The sequence below is a fragment of the Condylura cristata genome, unplaced genomic scaffold (assembly GCF_000260355.1).
Source record: "Condylura cristata isolate star-nosed mole 26May11 unplaced genomic scaffold, ConCri1.0 scaffold00038, whole genome shotgun sequence".
Classification (NCBI taxonomy): Eukaryota; Metazoa; Chordata; class Mammalia; order Eulipotyphla; family Talpidae; genus Condylura; species Condylura cristata.
Window position 1 is genome coordinate 8,458,914 of NW_004567139.1, and position 26,903 is coordinate 8,485,816.

Sequence of the window (26,903 nt, forward strand, 5' to 3'; positions counted from 1 at the left end):
CTGAATAATAAAAGGGGAGCGGCGAAGAGGCAGGAAGACAGGACCATGTCGAAGGGCCCCGGGCCCGGCGGCTCCGCATCTTCCTCGGCGCCCCCGGCCGCTACCGCTCAGGTGCTGCAGGCACAGCCCGAGAAACCGCAGCACTACACGTACGTAGAGCCCCCCCCGCCGCGCGCGCACGCCTGACGTCAGCGGCCAGCGTGAGTCACGCGCGCAGGGAGAGCGCGAGGCGGCCTCTCCCTCCCCCCTTCCTCCTCCTCCGGCCCGGCCCAGACCGGTTCCAACCTGCTGGGGCCGGTCCCAACTGCCTCCGACCGCCACCAACCTCTGGTCTGGCCGTGGGGCGGGAAAGTCGGTCCCCGCCGCCGAGCGCGGAAGGCGGGAGCGCGGGGTGCGGAGTGTACACACCTCAGGCCGGGCCTTCGAGGCCTAACAGTTCCTCAGACCATAAAACCGCAGCCCCAGGCCAGGCGGCGACGAGCCGTCCCCGACACCGCGGGACGAGTTCCTTGGGGGCCGCCCGCGGTGACGCCTGGCGTGCAGCCCCGGCGAGCGACCCCATCGCCGGGCGCGGGAGGCCCTTTGTGTCGCCGAGGCCCGGCCATTGCCCACGGCGGCCAGCCTTGCTGGCCTTCCCCTGAGCAGCTGCCCCACGCCCCGGTCAGGGCCTCGACGGCGACAGGGTCTGAGTGCAGCCCCGGCCCCGGCCCCACCGAAATGTGGCACCAGAGGGAGAGGGAGCCCCAGATACTGGCACCGCGTCTAGGGCGCTGGAAAACCGCTTCTGTGGCCGGTGCTGAGGTTCAGCTGCCTTCAGGACACCCTGAGCGAGGAGCTTTGGGGGAGCAAGATGAATCCGAGGCGGCCCCTCCACGGGGGCGAATGTTGATGTCCACGTGCCCCGGGCTCCCTTGAGTGCCCCCCCCGCCCCCGGGCGCTCTGGGGTTTGGAAACGGGGGCTGAATCCCTTTTGAGGGTCGACCACACGGTGACGCCCCCTGGCGAGCGCGGGCCCCCAAGGCGCTTGCACAGAGCACGGGCAGAGCAGCCTGAGGGCGCTCTGGGGTGGGTGGGGACCCCTCGGGCAGCCGGGCCAGGCCTGGGGAACTGCGGTCCTAGGAGGCGTGTTGCTGCCCTTCGAGTGTCTCTGCTATTGGCGGATAAGACGTGACACTTTTTCTGGGCCACAGTCTGATTCCTGGGCACTGTACCTTTGTCGTGGGCCCAGGTGGCTGTCGCCTGGTGGCCTCGCAGGCTCGGCCTTTCTGGCGTCGGGGAGATGGTCTCACCGCAGAGCGCGCTGCCCAGCTGGCCGGGCCGAGCGAGGCGTGCTCTGTGGGGTCGGGGCAACCTCACGCCTTTGCAGCTCCGTCTCGGGCTCGTGCAGGCTCACGTCTGCCGGAGCACCTGCGTACTGCGGAGTGGTGCCCGTCTCGGTTTGGGCGACCGCCGCTTGGGCCGTCAAGCCGCCCGTGCAATCTGGGAGGGCTTTCGGCTCGTTTTGGAATCGCTAGATGAGACTAATCAACGGTGTGTAAATGTCAGTGCTGAGTCGTTGCTTGATGCTCGTGGGTTGAAAGTCGGGCCTGGCCTTGTGGGGAAAGTACAGAGCGACAATCCTGGCTCTGCAGCGGCTTAGACAATCAGGGTGGTAGCCGAAGTGCCCAGGCGCAGTTGGGCGTTGTAGGTGTTCCCATCCCTTCTTTCTGTTACTTGTTCTTTAGTGTGTGTTTATGTTTATTTCTAACAACCAGAGATCGAAATCACTTGTCTTCCTTGGTAGATTTATGGGCATTAGAAGTAAACGTCACCCTCTTGCCACCCCAGGTCTGAGGACCAGGGAGCTAAGGACACAGACGAGCCACGGTGCACTTGTCGGCCCTGGTTTCTTTCGTGTCTTTTTTAAGGATGAGGGAACAAGATCATTTTGATTTTGCTTGTAGGATTTGCTATGTAATCTTGAGCTGCCTTGCATTTTCTCATTCTTCCTTGCAGCATGAATTTCCAGATTTTTTCCAAATTGAATATGACTTTATGTTACTGCATTGATCCCATTATTAAATACAAGTATAGACCTTTTGTTTTTTGTTTTTTTTTTAAGTGTATTTGTTACTGTCAAGGTTTTTTTTTAACCTTTTAAAGCCTTCCTTACTCATTAATTACATTAATTTTGAGGGTTTTGGGGCCTGAGATTATGTGCAACATTTTTGCAATATTCCAGAAGAAACTCCTGTTAAAATTGAGTGTCAGTTGTCATAACGGCAGACAATCTTGGCAACACAATTGAATCCACCAAAAGCACAAATCGCCTTCCCATGGCTTTGCCTTCTCACCTTTATCCTTGTCCTACAGGAAAGGCCTAGAGCATAAGCCCTTTCCCTAAACCAAAATGGTTATTCATACGTAGCCTGAAGGCTGATTGTTCTGTTGGTATTTTCTCCTAAACTCTTGAACAATCTTGCTTTAAGGAAACTGAAATAAATAATCCTCGTCAAATTGATACAGCAAACGTGCTTGCTAGACTGGAGGAATCCCAAGTCTTAGAAAGTGGTCATTGCACGTTTTCCTCGGTTCTCCTATGCCAGGTGTATGATTAGCACTTAGTGTGAGTGTGTTAGTACTCTCTCCAAGACCAGAGTCATGCGCTCTCTTGCTAGGTAATCCAGCCTCATTTAGAACAAATCCATCTTATACATTAGAGTTTTATAAAAAGATTTTAGAAAGGGAAGTTTTGGAGCAATTACATTTTGAAATGTATCTGCAAGGTTAGTTAATTTTGGGCTTTTTACAATATAATGATTACATTAATAAGTGTATAGTTGGGAGGGAAAGTCAGATAAGATACCAGGTTTTTGACTTCATAGGGAAATAAATGCCAAAGATACTAAATCATTTTTGGATTTCTTAAGCTGCAGGTGATTCTGAGACTTCTTAGTGCCCTTGTGTTAAGGGAAGCCAGAATTCTTGCTTTGTGAAATTTTGTTGCAGTCTTCTGACCACTGGGCCATTTCTTACAGATCAGGAGACATAACCTTAAAGTCTCATCTACCCAGGCATTTCAACTTAGGACTGTTTCCTGGGCATCTTTAGATAAGACTAAAGTAGCAGTACTGCCATAGATAACGATTTTGAGGCAAATTTGTTATTTACGTAAATGTCAAGCACTTTACCTGACCTCTGTATTCTGTGAAGGAAATTAACATGTTTTTTAATAATTTATTCTAAATGGCAATAAAATTGTACCTATATTACCATGGCACAAATTGTATAGCAGGAAAGTACGGAAGCGTTACTTAACAGCTTCAGTAAGAATGAGGTAAATTACCAATAAATACTTCTGGATCTTGTTTAACTTGCTTATCAAATAGAACTAATTTCTTGCGAGACGAAAGTTCAGAGCCCACAGTGGCCTCCCTTTGCGCCCACAAAATCCCCACTAACAAGTGTTAGGTGCCGTTGCTGAGGGTAGACTCCAGCTCAGCACCTAGCTGATACTTTGCTGTAATCTAAATTAATGATTGAAGTCAAGATTTGCTTAATGGTTAAGTTTTTTTGTTTTAATCCAGCTGTGTTAGATACTAAAGAAGGCTTCCCCACAATCCATATGCATCTGCTTTGACTGGTGTTTCTGTCAACTACAAAGACTTTTTGGTGAGGGCAGCTGGACAACTCTGAGAGCAACTTAGAGAAATCCATCTTGGGCACACTCTATAAAGGAGCTCCTTCTCTGGAAATAGCACCCCAGATAAGTGCACAAAAGCAAGACACCCTCGTGGACCTACTTCCTCCCGCTTTCAACACCCTGCTGCCTGAAGGTGAGGTCTCCTTCCTGTGTGTCTTAGCAGCCGTGAGGCATGTAGGGGACAGCGCGCCGCAGCAGCCTAAGCGGTGGCCTTCTGCAGGTCTCCCGCCAGCCCTTTGCCTAAAGGTTATTTCCTCATTAGGAGACTAGGTCAGTAGAGTGATAAAAGTAAAGTTGCATTTAAAGCTACATTACTTTCAGTAATGAATTGATCTAGGGGTTATTTTCCTAAGCAGGGTAATATTTACATAATGATTACGTTTTTGTTTTGTTTTTTTAATCCAGCTATGCTTGATACTAAAGGCGGTTTCCCTACATAGACATCTTCTGTATTTTGAAATTGCAACTATGGACAGTTTGGCTAATCCTTATAGATTGTCTTCTCTCCTTTTAACATCTTGGATGAATTTGGGCACACTAATGTGTTATGTGAAGATGGATGTTGAATGTAAGTTTCTCTGCTATTCTAAGCCAATGTATAAACATTACATCTAGCCTAATTGCAAAAATGTCAAGATTTTAATTAAGTTCATTACCTTTCTGAACAGTGAAGCTTTTTGGTTTTTTTACCATATAGATAAGCACTCTATAGATTCACTCCAACCATCTTTAAATAACTGCATGGGCACCAGAGATAGCTGCAGAGAAAGGGTGGGCACAATCACTGCATGTGATAACAGGTGTGGACGCTGGGGGTGATGGAAGTGTTTTGGGGTTAGATCATGGTGAACATACTAAGAATCCTTGAAGTGGGCCTCCCTGGTGGCGCAGGGCATTACGTCTCAGCACTGTGAAGCTATCGCAGCCACTGCAGCAGGAGTTGGATCCCCGGCCAGGGAGTGACCCACACGGCGCAGCAGACCTCTCCTGGCTCCCCGCTGCTCCCCTCAGCAGTGGATTTCATTACATCTGCCTGTTCTGCTCCCCACTCTGGCCTACACCTCAGCTCTTGTATGCTTAACTAAATAAATCTTAAAATAAAAAAGGAATCCTTGAAATACAGACTTTAAAATGGCAGATGTTTATGTTATATAAATGACATCTCATTTTTTTAAACATTAAAAAGATAACCCTTTGAGTGCCAAGAGTCCGGAGTCCCCATTACGCAAGGAGCGTGAGGTGTGACCGCAGCGCAGTGCGCTACCGGAGAGCCTGCATTTTGTGAGCAGCGCAGTCAGTGACTTAGGCCCGCGTACCCACTGCAGTGAGTGCCCAGTGTTGTACGTCTCGGAGAGGCTTTGAGATCAGTGAGTTTGACGTTCCTAGCTACTCGATGTACTTCAGCTTGTCTCGGAACCGACATTCATCGTGAGGACCAAGCGTGTTTCCCCAGTGCCTGTGCAGAGTGGTCGTGTTTACATCCCGAGGTGGGTGGGAGGTAGAAGAGAAGGTGCCGCCCTCCGAGTGTGGGATTCCGTTCTTCGGGTGCTGGAGGTTAATGTTCCATGGGCCACCTTGAAGACAAGCCCTGATAATGTCAATGGCTGGAATGTTTTAGTTGAAAGAATCACGAGCTTTTTTACTATTTCTCTATAAAATCCCTCAACTTTCACCCCTTTTTTCTTTGCCAGTGTGTAGAATTTGACAGCAGTATCAAGAACTGATGAGGAGGAGAAGATGGAAAGGAGTCTAGCAACTTAAAAACCTCATAGCATTTCGTTCTCTGTGAGGGGACCTTTTCCTGTCGGTGGCTCAATTTATTTAGGAGATACAGAAGACACTAAGGCCTGTGACAGTGTCGTCATGTCATATCTGAATTTATTGAAATGTTTCCTCCTTTTGCTTGTTCTTTAATCACAGTTTGCTCTTTATGTTCCTAGTTTGACTCATTTGTTTCCCGTTATGTTTGAAAGACCCGGTGGCCCGTTAAGTCCTGACAAAGTGCATTAATGAGGAAGAGGAGGGCCCACGTTCCTGCCTTCCTGTGAATTTTGAATTTTGGCCATTCATGAAAGTTATGCCCTTGCTGAGGAAAAGTAGTTATGTTTAGAAAAGAAGAGACTGATAAAAAAAATTTTTGTGGTGTTTTATGACTTAATGGCTTTAAGTAGTTTTTATATCTAAGCTTTATTTTTGGTACAAACATACCTGTTTTATGTCGGTACCTACAGGTATTTAGTAGCCAGGTATTTGTGTAAATCAAACCTACTCAACCATAGCATAAGTTACACTGCTACTTATAATAAGAAACATACTTAAACCTGATAGTAAATTTTACTGTTGAGTGAAGAATACTTTATAGTAGGTACCCAAAATGCATTTTAAGTATACAATAGAGCGTGTTAAAGTTAACAGTGCTATTATTTTTGGTAACTTACTTTATGGTATTGCAATTTTGACTTGTCAAAAACTCTCAGGTACATTTTGATCAGCTTCTAGAGATTTGCATATACATATTTGCTGCTGCTCTTGTTTTTCCTTTTGCTCAATAAAGAAAAGGATAGTTAGCAGCCACAGTTGGCGAGTGCTGACTCCCAGGCCACACGGGGACCTGAAGCCCAGCTCTGCCTCTTACTCGTGTGGGCCCTTGAGCAAGTGACTTCCGCTTTGTGTGACATTGTCACTGCCTCCTGGGGCTGTGGTGGAGGGTTAGGTGAGTTGGTATGGTGAAGTGGACGGCGTAAGTGCTGTTTCATCTCTGTCCGAACCAGAACAAGTTACTGTTGTCACCTGCGTGGCTGTCCCTCAGCAGCTGTCCCCCAGGGCCTCCTCCAGCCATGTCTGCGCTGAGGAAGGTTTGGGGCTCAGAGGGCACGTGCGGGCGGCCAGTATTGTCCTCAGAGCACTCCCCTCTTCCACATTCACGGGCCTTACTCAGTTGCCGGCTTTGTGTCACCTCCATCAAGACTGCCTGTGTCTTGTAGGATCGATTTGTGTTCTAAATGGATCCACTGTGCAAAATCAGCCATTATTTAAACTTAGTATGAAGGGCCCCCTTGGTGAGGCAGGGGGTTACAGCGCAGCACTGTGAAGCTGTCCACAGCCACAGCAGCATGAGTTTGATCTCTGGGCAGGGAGGTGACCCACACGGTGTGGCAGACTCCCCTGGCTCCCACTGCGCCCCTCAGCAGTGTATTTCAGTACATCTACCTGTTCTGCTCCCCACTCTGCCTGGTGGATCCTCTCATCCCTCCACCTCTGGCCTCTACCCCAGTTTTTGTATACATAAATAAATCTTAAAAAAAAAAAAAAACTTAATACGAAATGTTCACATTGGAGGTATTTCAGAACAGCCGTGTCCAGTAAGACTTTGAATCAAGTTGTTAACTAATTTAGGAAAGAAAGAATTTTTAGTACTGTTCACATAATCTCCAAAGTCAGTGTTGTCACTGACCTCTCCCTTGACTCTTTCTCCCCTTACCATTTCTAGGGTCCTTGGGATGAAGAAGGACCCAAGTTCTTGTTAGTTCTTGGGGCCAGGACAGCACCCAGGTGTCAGCTCTTTCCCAGTGAAAAGGGTGCTGGAGTAGATCCCCGTGAGAGGGCTCGCGTCCCCAAGGCCCCTGCTTGTTTAAGCGCCGGCAGTGCTGGGGCTGGGGCTGCCTGGTGTGGGCCGTGTGGGGGAGCCTCTGCAGGTTTAACCCTTCCTCCTTAGCGCTGCCGACAGCTGGCTATAAGGTCAGAGCTGCCCTAAAATTTCAGAAACTCACTAGATACTTATTTTGTGGGAATAACAATTTCTGTTTTTGCCAGAGAGAGTGTTCTAAAGCAGGATCATTTAAGAAGATTTGGAAGCCAAATCCCTGTAGGGTACTGTGCTGTATCAGAATTGTCCAACTCTTTGCCACCCTCCAATTGTGGCTTTGTTTGGCCTGGTTTTCTTAAAGATTTTGTTGTTGTTAACTCCCACTGGCAGTTACTGTTACAAAGTTACATGGTTTCTAGATTATGTTTGGTGCCAGCACAGTGTGCATTTATGTCCTTATTAACATTGACTCTAGAACTGCTAGTAGTTTACCTCAAGCTTTTCAAAATGGGAAACATTTTTGAGTAAATTGTATGGGGTGTGTGTGTGCATGTGTGTTTGTATACACACACTTGGATAATTGAAGATTCTTCTTCTGATCTAATTCTCCTTGAAGATAAAAAATAGTTTATTCTCAGGCTTAAAAAGTGAAGACTATTTGATAAGCCATGAACCATGATCTCTGTGACTAAATGTCTTTTTAGGAGTTATCTCTGGGGAAGAAAAGAAGTGGCCCAGGGGTTGCCATGAATACAGAAACTAGTAGCTCACAGGTCAGTGTCTTGAGCTTTTGGCTTCTACTGTGGACCCCAGCGGTCTCTGGATTGGTTGGTGGTTTTTTTCTTTGCTAGTTTACAACCCTTTCATATCATGGTTAGATGTCAATAAAGTTTTTTTTTTTAAGTATTTTAGAATAAGATTATTATAATTTGACTTTATGATAAAGCTCACATATATTGCTTTAAAAGGCAATACTCAGTCATTACAAAGCTGGCGGTGACAAAGGTGACCACTGGTGGCTTCTCTTTCCAGTTGCCAGCCCTCTGCACCCTGTGTGAGGCTCACATGCCAGAGTGCCCAGTAGGCGCCCCTCGATCACGGTTTGTTGTGCTGCCCAGAGCCAGGGCCTCCGGTTCAGGGGCACCCAGGGAGGCCATCTCCCGTCTGCTCCGTCTGTCCCGCCGTTTGCTGGCCGCTCCACTCTGCGTGGACTGCGGCCCGTCAGTCCTCAGTGCTGTGCAGCGCGTCCCATCCCTGCGATGCCGGCCGTGCAGCATCTCCCAGCATCTCGCCTTGCTGGCCTTGTTATTCACATCTGGCCAGTCTACATTTATGTCTAAATAAGATTTTGCAAATGATAACCATGAAGAGGTTTCTGGCTTCTAATTGCCAGGAGGAGCATGTCAGAGGTCATGCTGCTGTTTAGCCTCCTGCTGGTTAGTGCATCACTGCTGTGGGCCAGGCTCGTTCCACTTTGGGTGCTTTGTGCTTTGGCTTTTTTCTTGGGCAAACATGTCTTGAACACCTGCTCTGGGAGGTGCAGCTCTGCAGAGCTGCTAGACACGCTATACAGAAAGCAATTGAAGCATATTTCAGCTGAAACGTGCTGGGCCAAACTGGCTGTGTGCTTCTCACAGTGCGATGAGAACAGTGGGGTGGCGGGGAGAAGGGGGCAGGATTATACCACTGTGCAGTCAGGGCGCTTGTGGCAGGAAAGTAGAGGGTGAACCCCACGTGGAAGGAAAGTACGGAGAGGTGAGGGAGCAGGCGGGTGCCCGGGAGCGGGCAGAGGCCGGCAGACTGGCTGCCTTGCCGGATCCCGCCTGCCACCTGCCTTTGTGTAACCCAGAGCCAAGAGGTGGTTTTCGTATTTTTTACACGAAAAAGACTGACACGTGAAAATCAAATGTTGGCGTCCATAAATAAAGCTTCACTGTAATCCGTGCTGACTGGCGTACAGATGTGGCTGCTTTAGCACCACAGCCCGCCTCCGAATTAAATGGTTGTGACAGACCCTCTGCTTCCCAGGCTCCGCCCGTGGCAGCTCCACCCTTCAGTGCCTGGTGCAGTGATTCTCTTTCAGCTCGGAATGTCATGCTTTTAGGACACAGTGCAGTGTGGATCATTACGGATGAGGCGGTAGACCTGTTTTTAATGACAGAACAGTGCGGGAAGAGCGTCAGTGTCGGTAGTCCGAGCCGCAGCACAGCAGTCCCGGCTGCGGCCAGGCAGGGCTAGAAAAATCAGCCGCCCGTAAAGGGACTCCATCGTGGCAGCAGAACTTCACCGACATGGAAATGAGGCTGCAGCTGAAGAAGTCTCCCTGCAGCTCATTTGTCGGCCAGCCATTTACTGATGTTGAATTACATAAATTGAATTTGCAGCAGCTGAAGAAATGTGTCCAGAGAAAACAAACTGCTTTAGGAGTGTCAGCCTATCCACAGGACAACTTTTCAAAGTGTTGATGTCATTGGGAGCAACATGAATAGTGAGAGAAGGAGGCTATGACTGCAGTTTTCCTTGGCCATTGGTGAGTCAGCAGGAGTTGCTGTTGCTGCTCAGTTCTTCTGGAATCAAAGCTGCCTTTCAAGTGACAGAAGAGCTGGCCTCTGAGTAGTCTGTTAGAACAGTAGCAGCTTTTGAGGATGGTCTCCAGAAAGTTAAGAAAATGCTAATGCTGGCGACCTAAAGTATGGTCTGCTATTGGAAAGTCCATCAGTTACAATTGGTGATGGTAAGATATGTGTGGAGGGCCCTCCCTGGTGTGAAAGTGCAGCACTGTGACGCTGTCTGCAGCCACTGCCGCAGAAGTTCGATCCTCAGCCAGGGAGCAGACCCCACGTGGCAAGGCACGCTGCTCCCTTCAGCAGTGTTTATAAGTCAGTCCACCTGTTCTGTTCCCCACTCTGTCTCTGGGTTGTCCTCTCACACACACCCCACCCCACCCCCTGTTCCTATGGCCTATACCCAGTTCTATGCATAAATAAATAAATATTAAAGAGAATATGTGTGGAGGGCCTCCCAGTGGGACAGAGGGGTTCAAGTCTCAGCACTGTCAAGCTTTTGCAGCCACTGCAGCCTGAGTTCAATTCCCCAACATGAATGACCTCTCGTCTCCCCGCTGCTCCCCTCAGCAGTGGACTTCAGTGGATCTGCCTGTTCTGCTCCGCACTCTGTCTCTGGTGAATCCTCTCACCCCTGCATCTCTGGCCTGTACCCCATTTCTTTTATGCATAAATAAATAAATTTAAAAAAATAATGTGTGGAGCAGAAAAAGTCTTTAGTGAGCAAACTTACAAGTTTATGGACTATGACTGTGTAAGGTGCTTAAAGCCTGTGGTTATTCATTGTTACTCATCAGATATACTTGGTAGAAGGTGCTTCACACCATCATGTTATGAACCATTTGGATCAGTGATGAACTTTGGGATTTAAGCATGTCAACCCCACGAATTTTTATCAGAAATTGATGGTGAGTGTTGTGATACACCCCACTATACAACAGTTTGATGGCTTAGCAGTGACGTTTTCTTGCAGGTTTTTTTAGTTTAGGGCTGGATTGCAATTTTTCTGGGTGAGAGGAAGCCTTCTCAGCCACTGACTGACTCTGGAAATTAATTTTGCTGCAGACTTGGTAACTTTTTTTTGTGTGTGTGAATTGACCCTGAAATACAAAGCCGATCTTCACTTAATATGCAAGCCTTATAGTGCAGTGAAGTCACTTCAGCACTAAGTTACAAGTTATGTCAAACTACCTTATATACTTCCTGTGCTGTCAACAGTAAAAACAGCTGATTTCTCATTCCTATACTTATTTACCCAGTTCTAACAGTGATTTTATATCTTGGTGTGAATCCAAAAGAAATATCCCAATTTTAGGATCCAGCGAAGGTGTTTATATCAATCCTTAAATTGGAAGTGATTAAAAGGCCAGTAGCAAACTGAAACAGAATCTATAAATGTTTTCTTAGAGAGAGAGAGACATGCTCAACACTATTCTTAGAAGATGAGGTTGGCACTCAGCTCTTATGTGTGTGAAAAGATATTTTGTTTTTAGACTTATTTTATGCATGCAGAACTGGGGTACAGGCCAGAGGTACAGGGGCAGTGAGAGGATTCACCAGAAACAGTGGGGAGCAGAACAGGCAGACTGATCAAGTACACTGCTGAGGGGAGCGGTGGGTGAGACAGGAGAGGTCTGCCGTGCTCTGGGGGTCACCACCCTGGTGGGGGATCAAACTCATGCTGAGGTGGCTGCGGCCAGCTTCTGAGTGCTGGGCTTTAACTCATTGCACCCAGGGAGGGCCCAGGTAAAATATGTTTCTAAAGATGAAAAATGTAAAACCTTATTACAGAGTCAGCACTAACAGATGAACAGCAATGTGTTGATTTTATTATCTCTACCCCAAAAATCCTTTTTTATTAGTGTGATTTTCTTTTGTATTACACAAATATTTAGTGTCCGTTAGACGAGTGATGAGCAGTTTAAGACGAATCCTCTATAATTAAACAGTTTCTTGGGTTTTAGTGTATTTAAGAATTCACTGTAGAATTCGTTAAAAGTGCAGATTCTGAGGCCAAATCCCAGATTTCCATCTAGTAGGATTGGAGTGGAGCCTGCGAACTTGCACATTATTGGCCAACTCTGACTTGCCTAGGAGATAGAGATTTTGGTAGCTCGCTCGTTTTTGTCCGTGAGCTGGGCGAATGGGCGTTCGTAAGAGGCGCAAACACGAGGCGAGGTTGTTGAGCCAAGGCCAAGCTTTCTAGCTTCGCGCGCTCAAAACGTTCAGAGCAGAAAGACTTTTAGGTGTCAAACTGAAAAGCCCAGAAATTCGAATCTGGAAATCATCTCAAGCATTTGGGATGGGGAGAAGGGATGAGAGTGATTCCCTAGTGCTGACTTCCTGGGAAGCGGCAAAGCTGGAGAACAAGGCAGGAGGAGGCGGCGCCGGGAAGTGGGGTGCCTGGCTTTCTCAAGGGCCTAGGGCCTACGGTAGGAGGTCAGCGCTGTGCACAGCGTTAAAGAACAGTGCTGTGACAGCAGCTGCTCACACGGCGGGGCTTCATCTTGGACAGGTTTTTCAGCCTGTTCTCGGGTGATCTGGAAAGACCACATGAGCTGAGCAGCGTGTGAGCGACGGTCTGCCTTCCCCTCGTTCATGGGGTTTGAGAGCAAAATTTACTTCCATGATGGAAAGTGTCTGAAGGAGCGGAGTGTTTGGTACCCAGAACTTGATTCGTTTCCCTGAAGCCCTTTGCCTTTTCTCTGGCAAGTGAAGGGTGCAGTTGCGACACTTCCCGAAAGGTCCGTTCTTACCAGTGGACTGCGTCACCAAACATTGTCAGTTTTAAATTTCATCAATAAAAAAAGTTGTGGGAATTTGTCTTCTCTCAGCGTGTTGATACAGAACGTCTCATTTTGGCCCTGAAAGCCTAAAACACTATCTGGTATTTCAAGAGGGCCTTCTGGTGGTGCAGTGGGTTCAGAAGCTAAAGCCACTTCAGCGTGAGTTCGCTCCCCGCCCTGGAGCTGACCCACGTGGCGCGGCAGACCTCTCCTGTCCCCGAGACGGGGACAGAGCAGAGGTAGGCAAGGTGTTCTACTGAAGTCTACTGAGAGGAGCAGTGGGGAGACAGGAGAGGGCTCCTGCGCCCTGTGGTCACTCCTTGGGCAGTGGCTGCATATAGCTTCATAGTGCTGAAACAACCCTGCACTTTGAAAAGTTTTTCAAGAAAAGCATTAGTAGTTTAATAAAAGAGTTCAGCAGTGTACTACATTATGATCACATCTGTAAAACTATGGGGGGAATATTTACCAAAAAGCTATGGTGGGTCGAGGGTGATCTGCCTTTCCCAAGGTGGTTGTAAGTGGCTGTTTCTGTCACGGTAACGCTTGCTGTTTACAGTGTGAGTCTGGGTGGAGGGCACCTCTGATTGAAGCCGGCAGCAGGCGCACCCAGAGGCTGCTCTCCGGCCAGGGGCTGCTCTCTGCAGTTGCTGCCCCCCTGCCCCTGCCCTGTCCCCGTCCCCATCTGTGCAGGTGCGCCGCCTCCTGGCCGCTGAGACCGTGCCATGCTGCAGGCAGCCAGCCTGTCTCATGGGCTGTGCCCCTTGTGTGGGTCTTCCAGGGAGATGGGTGTGAGGGATTAGCCCCTTGGCCCTTGGCCAGGCCCTGTACCTTGGGTTTCCTGGGAGCCGACTGAACGCAGGAGTGTGCCTCAGCCTGTTGGTTTCTGAGCTCTTGTGCTGTCACCCTGTGAGCGGGAACACTCAGACGGGACTGGTGAGTGCATTTCCACAGAAAGTGGGCGCTTCATCGCAGTTCATGAAAACAGCAAAGTGTGATGTCTGCATGGTGGGACCCATGCCCTCTGGGCTCTTGGGGTGCCTTTCCACAGGTGAGGGGCAGAGGGAGGTTGCAGAATGCTAACTGGCGTGGGCGGCTGGTTAGTGACTGGTTTGCTGATGACCTAGCAGTAGTTCACGGTGATCATGGTGGTTGTAAGTGTGCTCTCTGCTGGTTCTCTCAGCCCCTTCCTGCGGGGGGCTTTCTGCAGGAACATCTGCCGTCCCCTGCCCCAGTTACCATTTTCTGCACCGTAGTGCTTTTCCCAAGGGAAGGACACTGCTTCTAACTCTCAGCACCCTGCCTGGTGGTGCCTGGTAATTTTGCCCTGTGGATTCTGCCTGTCACTCAGCAGACATGGCGCTTTAACCCTCTCGTTCAAGTGACGACTTAAACGCTTGTTATTAAGACTTTATCACCTAGTAGGGAAAAACATACACATTTTTAATACATATAGTAGGATAAGGGCTATAAGAAATGCCTAGGTGAGTGATGTGAATTTAGAGATGACTACTCGCCCCTGGGGACAGACGCAGGCCGGGGGGATAGTGTGGCGCACAGGGAAGACTTCATCCACGCCATTGAGGTCAGTCTTGACTGCCCAGAGAGCTGTAGAGCTGAGGACAGGACAAAGGTAGGCAAGTCACAGCTCTGCTTGCCAGATGCCCAGACCGCCAGTCTCCCCGGCTGGCGTGGAGAGAACCATGTGGCTAGAAGCCCCTTTGGGCCTGGGCGCCAGGCTGGGCAGTGGGTGCTTATCAGTTGTCCCTGGGGAGCTGTCGGTGTATAAGGCTTTGAGTTCACTGTGAGCTCCAGGAAGAACAGCCGTGTGCAGCGTAAGTCGGACGGGAAGGGCTGAAGGTGCCAGGCCCCGGCCCGGCTGTGGGACGGAAGCGAGCTCCGCGTGAGGTGATGTCCTGCCTTGTCTCTGGTACCCACCTGCAGCCCTCGGGCCACAGCATCCATGTGTGGTGCTGTGGACATGGCCAAGCAGGCAGGCTGGCCAGTGCCTTCTTCAGGAGGACAAAGCCATGCCAAAGCCGGGGCTCACACCCGACTGGAGCCCTAATTCCCGCTGGGTGGCCGTGGGGGTGCTGGCACCAGACAGGGCTGTGCTCAGGGTTGCCAGGACTGGCAGGTATGGCACCTGTGTGCGTCCAGACAAGCAGCAGGTCATTTAGTTACAGGTTTTCTCATAATTCGACTTGGTATACCCGAGACTTTTGTCTCACTGGTGCCCACCTGGGGTCCTAAGCGGACACGCGGTGCTCTGCACGGCCTGACCACTCCTGCCTGGGCCCTGACTCGGCGGCCTCTGCCATTCCCACCTGTCATCTGCTGAGTGAGTCTCAGCAGCAGCGTCGGGGTGCTGTCCGGGATAGGGGTCAGCAGCCGAGTTTGGGGGTTGGTGTCCCTGTTCAGGCCGAGGGGGCGGGAGCGCTTGGCCCGGCCTTCCAGGCATCTACGGTGTCTCAGAGTGGGCCTGGGTCGGTGGTGGTAACCCTAAAGTGGGCTCCGGTGCCTCACCTCACCTTTTCTCCTGTACCCCACTTCTCCTTCCCCTCTTGTATCCCACAAAGATACTTCAGGTTCTTAGACCCAGACACACTCTGCTTCTAAGGTCACGCTGTTCCCTTCGCCTGGGTCAAGGATACTTCCTCCGGGTTCTCAGAGCCGGAACAAACCTCCCTTGTAAGCTCCCACGCGATTCGCCCCACCTGTTTTGTCTCCCAAGAAATGTGGGCTCCCTGGGGAGGCCGGGCCGGGTCTCCAGCACTGCTCTCTGGGGGGTGCTCCGGGGAGATGTGCAGATGGGTGCGACTCCCCACTGCTCCCGTGGTGCTCTCTGGGGGGTGCTCCGGGGAGATGTGCAGATGGGTGCGACTCCCCACTGCTCCCGTGGTGCTCTCTGGGGGGTGCTCCGGGGAGATGTGCAGATGGGTGCGACTCCCCACTGCTCCCGGGGAACTCCCCGCTGCCCTGGCCAGCCCAAGGTGCACACTAAGCACGGGGTCGTCAGCTCTCCATGTGCCTAAAAGTCTCGTCCCACACCTGGCTCCCGACACCTGTGTGCCCAGCGGGCAAGTCCTGACTCGCCCACCAGGAGGTCTCAGGCTGGGAGTTGCTTCAGGTCCCATGGTTTCTTCACACACCCTCGCCTTCTAGAACCATCCTTGCTGGCATCAAATGCCTTCTATCATCTGCTTGCACGTGTTAGGGCTTCAGAGAATGGAGCGAGAACTGCACTGCCTGTTTCTCCCCTCCCCCCCCCGAGCAGCTACCGTGTGCTCGGACGGGGTGAGCGGGTGTCTTTGCTCTTAACATTCAGGGCAAAGGGGAGAGGTGGTGGTTGAGAGGAGACCCCAAGTCCCATGGTCAGTTAGGGAGTAAGTCATCCGCTGCTATCGGCTCTCGTGTGAGTGCTGGGCAGGCCAGCTGAGGGCATGCACATCCCTGGTGAGCACTGGGGCCGTGTGGGAGGCAGTTATCCAGAGAGACATCTTGGGGTTTGGGTGGCCGGCCCTCACCCTGGAACCCCAGCCCTGCTCTGGGTGTGGCCACTGGGGCCTCAGGGAATGGCTCCTCACGTGGAACCTCACTGAAGGCTCAGGGACAGCCCCTGAGGCCTCCCGGCGCACCAGCCCAGAGCAGGGCCCTCGGGAACGTGAGCTAAGTTCTTGCTGGGAAGAGGGGCTTACTCGGCTCTCCCTGCAGGTACCTGAAGGAGTTCCGCACGGAGCAGTGTCCGCTCTTCGTGCAACACAAATGCACACAGCATCGGCCCTACACCTGCTTCCACTGGCACTTTGTGAATCAGCGGCGCCGCCGGTCCATCCGCCGTCGGGACGGCACGTTCAACTATAGCCCCGACGTCTACTGCACCAAGTACGACGAGGCCACGGGCCTCTGCCCGGAGGGCGACGAGTGAGTGCCCCCAGCCTGCCTCCAGGGAGCCCCGGGTTCCCGGGCCGGTGCCCTCCGAGTAGGCCGCAGCGTGGAAGAGGCGGGGAGGCTGCTGCGGCCGGGCTGCCTCCCGGGCCTGGGCCTGGGCCCCCGCCTCGCCCCGCTGGCTTCCTGCACCTTCTTCCTCCCCTCCCCTGGGCATTTACCACAGAGCTCTGGGGAGAGGCGGGCACACTGGCCAGTCTGGACGCTCATCTCTGCTTCTCACTCACTGTGACCTTGCAGCGGTGGTGACGGGCAGCTAGGGCCTCTCCGGACGCCCCCCTGCCTGCCCCGGCCCCAAGTTGTGCGCACCCCGCCGCCCCCCAGTGGGAGTCAGCCCTTGTGAGAGGCCATCGACAGGACCGCTGGCTGGGCAGTGCGTGTCTGTGCAGGCTGCCCACCCCCACACCCCCCGAGCATCTCTCTAGGCTGCCCCGGGCCCTGGCTGCGTTGCTGAGAGGCCTTGCTGAGCCCGCTACATGGGCACACCGGACCCCTCAGGCCTCCCGTGGCCTCAGCCCTGTCTGGCTGGGGGGGGGCCCTGCGCCTGAGCAGGGCTGGCCTCCTGGCCTCCTCGGGGTCGAGGGCAAAGCCAGAGCAGGGGAGGGCAGAGCCCAGGCCGCAGGGCAGAGGCCAGTGACTCCCGGGCCATGTTCCAGGTGCCCGTTCCTGCACAGGACCACAGGGGACACCGAGCGCAGGTACCACCTGCGCTACTACAAAACTGGAATCTGCATCCACGAGACGGACTCGAAAGGCAACTGCACCAAAAACGGCCTGCACTGTGCGTTTGCCCACGGGCCCCATGACCTCCGCTCCCCGGTCTACGACATCAGGTGGGCCGCGTGCTGCGTGGCGATGGCTGCGGGCTGGCGCACGGCGAGCAGCGTGGGGGCGCAGGGACACGCCGCTCACCGACCCCCACCCCCACTCCTGCCTCAGGGAGCTCCAGGCCATGGAGGCGTTGCAGAACGGCCAGACCACAGTCGAGGGCAGCAGCATCGAGGGCCAGTCAGCCGGGGCCGCGAGCCACGCCATGATAGAGAAGACCCTCAGCGAGGAGCCGCGGTGGCAAGGTAAAGGGGCCGTGCCTGTGCCCACGCGTACTCCTGCGTGGCGTGGTGAGTGCCAGTTCCTTGTGGGCTGTGTCTGCAGTGGCCGCTCCACTGGGTCAGTCGTGGCCTTGCCTCTGAGGCATGGCCTGTTCATGCCCCTCCCAGGAGCCTCGGCGCCTGGGCCACTTGCCAGGGGCCTCCTTCCACTTTCCTCGCCGCCTCTGCCTGACCCCTTCTCCGGCCCCTGTGCAGAGACCACGTACGTGTTGGGGAACTATAAGACGGAGCCGTGCAGGAAACCCCCGAGGTTGTGCCGCCAGGGCTACGCTTGCCCGTACTACCACAACAGCAAGGACCGACGGCGGAGCCCCCGGAAGCACAAATACAGGTGCTTATTTACCAGAGTGGGCCGGCCCGGGGGCGGGGGCCCGTGGGGCTGCTGCCTCTGTGCCCAGCCCTGGGAGCAGGGGGATAGGGGCCAGTCAGGATAGGGGCCTGCCTGCTTCAGGTGGTCTGAGGCTCCTCTAGCTCCGTCCCGGGACCTCTGCTGGGCCCAGCCACGCCGTGAAAAGCGCCATCGCTGGCCTGGCTTCCTCGGCTGCAGAGCCTGGTGGGAGGGCCTGGCTGAAGGCACTGAAGCCGTCCTGGCGACGCCACCAGGCTGGGCCAAGACACGGTCCTAGTGCCGCCCAGTGAGACGCTCCCTCCCTGCTGCTCTGCTTTTGAGCCTGCTGTTGCAGCTAGGGAGGCCAGAGAAGGGCTGCGGGGGGTCCGCCCGGCCTCCCACAACCTTAACCTCTCTCCATCTGGCAGGTCATCACCATGTCCGAACGTCAAGCACGGGGATGAGTGGGGAGACCCCGGCAAGTGTGAGAACGGGGACGCCTGCCAGTACTGCCACACCCGCACGGAACAGCAGTTCCACCCGGAGGTGGGCCCCGGGGTGGGGCTGGCTTCCCACAGGGAGTGGGTGGCTCTGCTGATCCCCGTTCGGCAACGGTCCTGGCAGAAGTTGGCAGAGCCTGCCCCGCACCGTCCTGGAAGGGGGCTCCTTGTTCTGGGCCCACAGTGTCCCCTGCTCCCAGTTTTGTTCCCGCAGGCCTCCTGGTAGGGAGGACGTGGACGGGGCACAGTGATTGGCTGTTCGAGCCTTTGTACCGCTCATGGTGCTTACAGTCCAGTGACATCCGGGTTTCTACAATAAGAATGCCCCTCTGGCTGCCCAGTTCGGGATTAGGGTACCAGCTGGCTCCCTAGGGCAGTTCCTGGCCCAACATGCGGCCAGGCCGTGTCAGTGGGCCGAGATCTCGGCGGGTCCATGGAGGCACAGGCCGCCCTTCCCTGGCTCCCCGAGGCCAGGACCGTGGGGAGACTCGCGGGCAGCGCCTGTCTGGGCGGCAGGTGGGAGAGTTAGGTGCGGCATGGATCCCCCACAGCGTGCCGTGGGGCTCGTGGGTGCGGGCTGTGATCTCGACGCCCTGGGTGCCCAGAGGCACAGTCGGCGGTCACGGCCGGGGCCGGGGCCAGGAGTGGGGAGCGCCTGGAGAAGCCGTGCATGGGCGAGGGCAGGCTCAGCATGGGGTGCAGGGTCGGCGTGAGAAGGTGGGGGGCCTGGACAAGTGGTGTGGGGCGGAGGCAGGGACTGCCTGGCCGAGCTGGCCATGTCCACGTCCCCGGGTCCTCGCCTGACGGCCCCGCTCTTCCCTGCCTGCCAGATCTACAAGTCTACCAAGTGCAACGACATGCAGCAGTCAGGCAGCTGTCCCCGCGGGCCCTTCTGCGCCTTCGCCCACGTAGAACGTAAGCTCTTCACGGGACCCCGGGGTACTCCCCTCCCCAGCCAGAAGGGCCCCGTGCCCACTGGCAGCCCGCCGTCTGCCCCAGTCGGGCCCGTGCCTGGCGGGGAGCGACTCGCCCAGGTCCCTGGGGGCCCAGCAGCCGCGGGGCGCACCCCCGGCGGCCTCACTCAGCGCCAGTGAAGCCCCGCTGCGCAAGCTGTCTGGCCCAACAGCACGAGCCCCCGGGCCTTTCAGTAAAAGCAAGAAGAAGAGAAACAGGTTAAGTCAACTCTAACAGTGTTTCTTACCTAATGGAAATTGTCGTTTCAAAAACAATATAAAGGCCTCAGGTATTTTTCTCATCTTCGGGAACTGTCCGCAGTCTCCGGCGCGGCGGGCACAGCTGCAGCCCTGGCCTCGGGCCACGTGTCCCACGTGGGCGCGGCCACGCGCTGCTCCGGCTGCCCCTCCCTCCGCGCGCACGCTGGCTCGGTGATGGGGCTCAAGTTAGAGCTTGTGTCCACCCGGTGCCCCATGTGGCCCTCGTCCTCCGGGTCAGGCCTCTCCAGTTAGAATGAAAAATGAGGGGGTGTCTCCCCGACACCCCGGCGGTCCCACCGGGGCCCCGTGGCCAGCAGTGGAGGCGCAGCAGTGACGCAGGCTTGGCGCCGGAGGCCCGGGTTCAAATCCCAGCCCTGGACTCCGCACCTTGGTTTCTGTGTCTGAGCTGGGGCCGCGGTCAGTGCAGACGCCCAGCGCGCGCCGGGCCCCGTGAGGGCTCAGGCACCACAGGGCAGAAGCTGGGGGGCCGCCCTGAGTGTAGGGCTCGCGTGGTCCGTCTGGAGAGGGGCCGGGATGCGGTGGGCAGCGGGGCTGGCCGCAGCCTGCTGACCCCACCCTGCCTCTTCCAGAGCCCCCCCTCAGTGACGACCTGCAGCCCTCCTCCGCCGTGTCCAGCCCCACACAGCCGGGCCCCGTCTTGTACATGCCGTCTGCTGCCGGAGACTCGGTGCCCGTGAGCCCCTCCAGCCCGCATGCCCCTGACCTCAGTGCCGTACGTGCCCATCTTGGGGAGGGGGCAGCCCAACACCTGCTCTCATGCCCCCCCCGCCCCCCCGGCCTGTCGGGGCAGGGAGGCTGGCCTCGGGCCAAGGGGCTCTGCCCTTTGTGACCCAGGGTTTTCTGTCAGCGCTGGGGTGGGGGGCACCTTCCCTGCAGCCTGTGCGGGGCCATCTGAGTAGAGCTGGGGACGGCCGCTGGTCAGTCCTGAGGTTGGGGGCCCCTGGGTGGTGGCTGCTGCTGTCGCAGGCGCCGCTGCGCGGGCGAGGAGGCCGGGCTGCCCCCAGCCACCGGGTGCTCACCGGCGCTCGCCTCTTCCGCAGCTCCTCTGTCGAAACAGCAGCCTAGGCAGCCCGTCCAACCTCTGCGGCTCCCCGCCGGGCTCCGTCAGGAAGCCCCCCAACCTGGAAGGCATCGTTTTTCCCGGGGAGCCCGGCCTCGCCCCTGGCAGCTATAAGAAGGCACCCGGCTTCGAGAGGGAAGACCAGGTGGGAGCCGAGTACCTGAAAAATTTCAAATGCCAGGTAAGGGCCGAGATGACGCGCCAGAGATGACGGGGTTAGTTGCCTCCTGCCTGGGGCCTGAGAAGGCTGACTGCAGCCGGTGTGGCAGCTGAGGAGCCGCACTCCCCAGCCCTTCACAGCAGCTGAGGAGCAGAGCCCCCTTTGCAGACGGAGACAGGAGGCTGGAGGGCTGGCCAGCGCCCCGTGCCATGGGGCCAGCTGGCAGGAGCCGGGCCTCTGAGGCCGAGCAGGGTCGAGGGAGCAGGGCCCGGCCCATCGGCTAGCTGCAGCTGGAGTCACTTGGGGGGAGAGGAGCAGCCACCCCGATCCCCAGGCTGGGGGGCAGGAGTGAGGTAGGGCGGGGCTGTGTAGGAAGGCCTGTGCCTTGGGGGGCCGGGCAGGCTGGTACCTGGGAGGACGCCTGGACGCGGGCTCCCAGCGCCCCTTAGCGCCCACTCCCTGACTTCTCTCTCAGGCCAAGTTAAAAGCCCACTCGCTAGAACCCAGGAGTCAAGAGCAGCCTCTGCTTCAGCCTAAGCAGGTACAGAGCTCTGGGCCCTGCACCCCGGAGGCTTCAGGGAGTGGGGCACCCCTTTCCCATGGGCATGGGCAGGGCAGAGGTAGGGCCCCAGCCCTCGCCTCAAGGGATACTTGCTGACCACTGGCCTTCCCGCTCTGCTGCAGGAGTTGAGGGGTGAGCAGGCCCACAGCCTCCACGCTGCGCCAGCCTCTGGGGGACACTGAGCGGCAGCCCCGCCCCGCGCAGGCACAAGCCTGCCCCACCCCCGCGCCAGCCACGGCCTCCGCAGTGACCTCCCGTCGCCTCTCCTTGCTCTCGTTGCAGGACGTGCTGGGCATCCTCCCCGTGGGCAGCCCCCTGACCTCAAGCATCTCTTCTAGCATCACCTCCAGCTTGGCAGCTACTCCCCCTAGCCCAGCGGGCACCAGCAGCGTCCCTGGCATGAACGCCAATGCTCTGCCCTTCTACCCCACCAGCGACACGGTAGAGTCCGTCATAGGTAATTAGGCTGCTTCTGCTGCCGCGTCGGGACCGGGTCTGGCCAGGGCCCAGGGCTCGGGGGCGGCTCTGGCAGCACCCCCGCGGCCGCCGGCCTCTGCCGCGGGGGGTGTGGCTGGGCCCTCTGCGCCCCGTGAGCTAGAGGGACACGAGCCACGGCAGGGGGCCACGAGCAGCCTCGGGGCAGCCTCGCGTGGGCGGGTGGCATCCTTCCGCCCTTGCCGCAGGGGTCCCGGGTGAGCCGCGGAGCAGGGCCCGGGGCTGCTGCCCCTCCGACGGCCATCTGCGGGCCGCTCGTGCCGGTCTCACTGCGGCACTGCGGGGGCAGGTGCAGGGGGTCTGTCCTCGGGAAGGGACACTGTTCGCCCCTCCCAGGCTCCTTATTGGGGTGCAGTGGAGGCCGCCCCCTCAGCACTAGCTGCTGAGGCTCCAGGCTGGTACGTGGCTGCAGCGTCAGGATGAGACCGCTGCCGGAGGCGGCCCAGGGCGTCTGCCTCCTGTGGGCCGTGCTCGGCCGGGCTGAGGCTCGAGAGCCGGCCAGCTGCTCAGTGTGCAGACGCGGGCAGGCGGCCCAGGGGGTGGGGCCTGGGGCCTTGGGGCTGTGTGGACGGTGAGGCCAGGGGCTCACACCCGCCCACTCTGTCCCCAGAGTCTGCCCTCGATGACCTGGACCTGAACGAGTTTGGGGTGGCCGCCCTGGAGAAGACGTTTGACAACAGCGCAGCACCCCACCCGGGCAGCATCACCATCGGTACTGGGCCGCGGTGGGGCGCGGCGGTGGGGGGCTCCCGGCCGGCTGGCCTCACCCCGCCCGCTGGCCTCACCCCGCCCCGTTCTCCTGCAGGCGGCAGTTTGCTGCAGAGCTCTGCGCCCGTCAACATCCCCGGCTCCTTGGGCAGCTCGGCCTCCTTCCATTCGGCCTCCCCCTCCCCTCCTGTCAGTCTCTCCTCACATTTCCTGCAGCAGCCCCAGGCCCACCTGAGCCAGTCAGAAAACACATTTCTGGGGACCTCGGCATCACACGGGTCTTTGGGTAAGAGGGGCTGTGGCTTCTGAGGGGGCTAGAAGCTGGGCGTTTGGCCGGTGGCCCTGGTGTGTGGGGGCCCAGGTCAGAGGCAGCACAGAGCCCGCACGGGGCAGGGGCTCTGGCCTCGGAGGGCAGGACGGAGCCCAGGCACGGCGCTCTCGGCTGAGTGGACCCGGACAGCCGGCCGAGCCGCTCTACCTCCTCTGTTGTAAAGGGCGTGATGGCAGCAGCACCTTGTGCAGTGGCTGTGAGGCCTGAAGGGGTCAGGCGAAGGCGGAGCCAGGGCTAGAGCCCCGGGAGAACCCAGCCTCGGGCGCAGCGGGCTGCCCCGCTCGTGACACCAGGCCCACGGGGGCCGAGGGACACGCGTGCGCTGTGTCCAGGCTCAGGCGGCCGGCGGCATCCGCGCCAGCCTTGAAGCTGGTGCGGGCCCGGGACTGGCCCCGTGTCAGCTGGCGCTCGGGGGGTTAGATGCAGGGCTGCGGCCTGGCCAGGGTCCTCGTGGGCCCGCGGCTAGGGGCCGGCCTGGGGATTCGCGGAGGTGACCTCGGTGCGCATCACCTAACCCTGACCCGATGCCTCCCCTGAGGGAGCCGCGCGCCGAGCCTGCCTCACCTGACCAGGATTGAGACCATCCCTGACCCCCGAGGTGGGGCAGCGCGGGGGTCTCTCAGCCCCTGCAGGAGTGAGGGTGGCTGTCCTGTGCCCTCGGCTCAGCCGTCCAGTGTGCCTGTGTCTGACTGGCCCCGCGCTCTGGAGGCCCCTGGACTGCAGCCGGACCTGCCCCACCTCGCGCCACCCACACAGTCACTGAGCGTCCTGCGGGTGTGGAGAGACGCGCTGGCCCTGCCTGCCTGGAGCCAGGGTCCGGTGGGCGGCAAAGGGCACAGACAGCAGCCCGGACTTAGGGGCCGCCACTGTGTGGGCGCAGGCGCCCCGCACAAGGGGCTCATCTCAGGGCAGACGCCGCTGGTCGCCGCTGGGGCCCATGGGGTGTGCGCGTGTGGCTTGGAGGACAGACTGTCCCGAGCCCACTTTGCCCTGGCGCCCTGGCTGGGCTGGTGGGGAAGGGCGCAAGGAAGCATTCCGGAAGGGTGTGGGGCAGGCCGGAGCTAGGCAGGCGTCCCCTGGCGAGACTGGCCGGCAGGGCGAGCACAGGGCAGGTAGAGTTGCAAGTGCCCGTGGATCGAGGGAGGATGGGGGTGCGGGAGCAGCCTTGCTGGCCAGGGAAAGGGCTCTGGAGCCTCCCGCCCTCCCGATAACGGCCCCACCACCTACCGGGGCGCTCTCCAGGGACCCCGTCACCTATCAGGGGGCTCTCCGGCACTGGCTCAGCTTCTCGCTCCCACAGAGCCAGCTCCACCAGCCTCAGGGCCATCCCCTGAACAGTGGGCCTCCCCTGAACAGGCCCTCTGGCACAGGCTGCCCCCCGGAGCCGCTCAGCCAGTCCTAGGCAGGCTGGTCAGGGCCCGGGCCCTCGGCTGTGATGCTCCTCCCCCTCTCTGGCAGGTCTGAATGGGATGAACAGCAGCATATGGGAGCATTTTGCCTCTGGAAGCTTCTCCCCGGGCACATCCCCTGCCTTCCTGTCAGGGCCGGGGGCTGCTGAGCTGGCCCGGCTGCGGCAAGAGCTGGAGGAAGCCAATGGCACCATCAAGCAGTGGGAGGAGTCCTGGAAGCAGGCTAAGCAGGTGCGGCCCACGCCCACCGCCGTCCCCAGGGCAGCTGGCATCTGGCCCAAGTGGCTGGGGGTTGGGAGAAGCCAGGGGTCGTATGTCTCCCCGTGGGGAGGATCATGACCGTGCCTGTCAGGCCCCAGGTGTGCACAGGCCAGGATGCCCTGCTGGGTCCAGGGTTCTAGGTTCTGTGCCAAGCCCTGTTCTGCCAAAGCCTGCCCGCCCTGCAGGAGCTGGCCAGCACAGAGCCTCCTCATGCCACCCTTCCTGCCCACAGGGGTCTCTTGGGTTTCCTGAAACCTCTCTTCTCTGCAGGCGCCCTGCCCTCTCCCCAGACAGCTGACCCGGCTCCCCAGCAGGCCCCATGGCCCCTGCGGCCCACACTGGCTCCCGGAGATGTGCCCTCGGGGGGCGGGGGCGGGACGGGCCCATCATGACGAGGTGCTGCCTGTTGGGCCCGCAGGCCTGTGATGCCTGGAAGAAGGAGGCTGAGGAGGCTGGTGAGCGGGCCAGCGTGGCCGGCGCCGAGTGTGAGCTGGCCCGGGAGCAGCGGGACGCGCTGGAGGTTCAGGTGAAGAAGCTGCAGGAGGAGCTGGAGCGGCTGCACTCGGGCCCCGACCCGCAGGCCCTGCCCGCCTTCTCCGACCTGGAGGCCCTGTCGCTCTCCACCCTCTACTCTCTCCAGAAGCAGCTACGGGCCCACCTGGAGCAAGTGGATAAGGTCAGCCCCGGGTGAGGCAGCTCCGGGCGGGGGTGTCCATCACCTTAGCCCGCGTGCGGGCCCCTCTGGAGGAGTCCTGCTGCTCCAGGGCAGCCGCCGGTGCCTGCCTGAGAGCTAGGCCAGCCTGATGCGGCCTGCCGAGAGCAGGCGGGAAGAGCTAGGAGGTGGGCGGGCGGCCACCAGGTGCCCTGGGAGCGCTGCGCGCAGCCGGCGCGAGAGGACGGCCCGCTCGGGTGTGCGGCCAGGGGCTGGCCGCAGCGTGGCGCTGCCGGCCCCCCTCTGGCCCGGGGCTGGCGTGGGAGTCTGGGGCCGCTCCCTGACCCGCCCTGTCGCCCGCAGGCCGTGTTCCACATGCAGTCGGTGAAATGCCTTAAGTGTCAGGAGCAGAACCGAGCGGTGCTGCCGTGCCAACACGCCGTGCTGTGCGAGCTCTGTGCCGAGGGCAGCGAGTGCCCTGTCTGCCAGCCGGGCCGGGCCCACGCCCTCCAGTCGTGACCCCGCAGGCCTGGCCCGGCCCGGCCCACCCCCCACTAGGACTTTTTAAAGTATATATATGTATGTATGTATGTATGTATGTATGTATGTATGTATATGTATATGACCATGGATATGTATACATCCGTGCGCGTGCGGAGTGCGAGCTGGCCAGTGTGTGACAGTGTCCGTGTGTATATCTGTATGTAGATATAGACACACACTCTAAAACAGACTTATCACCAAGCACTTTTTAAAAGAAGACAAGCCTATTTTGCAGTCCGGCCCAGCCCCTCCCCACCTCTCACCGCAGAGACGAGCCCCTCTGCCCCACCAGGTTGGCAGGGAGTCTGTCTCTGTCTCTTTTTTATGTAGGAACTAACTATTTTTAACTTCTTCCGGGGGCCTGAGAGGGCAGTTGGGAAGCCCAAGGCCGCGGGCCCGGCAGCCTTCAGGGCGGGGTCCCAGCCAGCCTGGCACCTCGGCCCCAAACGCGCTGGTGCGGGCTGGCCCCGTCCGCCCGGCCCGGCCCGCGGGGCTCCTGAGGGGCAGGGCCGGGCCTCACCCCATGGGCGCCTGAGGCCCGGCGCCCAGTGCTCTCCCTGGCCCCCGGCCGGCCCTGGCTGGCCGCCCTCCCCCTGGCAGCTAGCAGGCATTGGTGGGGAGTGCGGACTGCGGGGACCAAGGGCGCGGCCGGCAGGCCCGTGCATCCCTCGGTGCTCTGAGCGCAGCTGACGCCCTGCGGCGGCGCCGTGTGCATGTGTGCGTGCCTGTCCGGTGTATGTTGTGTCTTAGCTTCCATTTAAAAACTGTTCTGTACAGACATGCAGCGGGGCGGGAGGGCAGCGCAGGCGGAGGGGAGCCGCCCACTCCCGCTCTGGGGCCGGGCGGAGCAAGAGGGCTGCAGGGGCCGCCCAGCCCGCGTCCCTTGGGCTCAGCACGAAAGGGCTTTCAATGAATTAAGCGAAAACTTTTTTTACAAAAATGCAAAAATCAACAAAGCTCCAAACCTATTGGAAATAAAATATG

General features: G+C 57.5%; 1 protein-coding gene across 3 annotated transcripts; it reads left to right on the forward strand.

Moving 5' to 3' along the window:
* UNK (unkempt family zinc finger) lies at positions 1-26,903 on the forward strand. 3 transcript variants are annotated; one of them, XM_012733022.1, is made up of 18 exons: positions 4-149; positions 3,567-3,815; positions 4,088-4,250; positions 16,333-16,542; positions 17,223-17,399; positions 17,506-17,639; positions 17,871-18,006; positions 18,432-18,549; positions 19,334-19,418; positions 20,308-20,450; positions 20,779-20,979; positions 21,434-21,499; positions 21,803-21,977; positions 22,626-22,727; positions 22,821-23,009; positions 24,513-24,694; positions 25,143-25,400; positions 25,740-26,903. In XM_012733022.1, coding segments are annotated over exons 3-18 (2,334 nt in total). In that variant the 5' UTR covers positions 4-149; positions 3,567-3,815; positions 4,088-4,248; the 3' UTR covers positions 25,896-26,903. The 3 variants fall into 3 exon arrangements, with proteins under 3 accessions (XP_004693559.1, XP_012588475.1, XP_012588476.1); XM_004693502.2 differs by lacking the exons at positions 3,567-3,815; positions 4,088-4,250 and having other exon boundaries at positions 1-149; XM_012733021.1 differs by lacking the exons at positions 3,567-3,815; positions 4,088-4,250 and having other exon boundaries at positions 1-149; positions 20,779-20,943.

Excerpts from the sequence above, each read along its gene's own strand:
- UNK (XM_004693502.2), top strand. The coding sequence starts at position 46 with ATGTCGAAGGGCCCCGGGCCCGGCGGCTCCGCATCTTCCTCGGCGCCC. Across the intron at positions 17,400-17,505 it reads TCCCCGGTCTACGACATCAG|GGAGCTCCAGGCCATGGAGG; the intron begins GTGGGCCGCGTG and ends CTCCTGCCTCAG. Across the intron at positions 18,007-18,431 it reads CCCCGGAAGCACAAATACAG|GTCATCACCATGTCCGAACG; the intron begins GTGCTTATTTAC and ends TCCATCTGGCAG.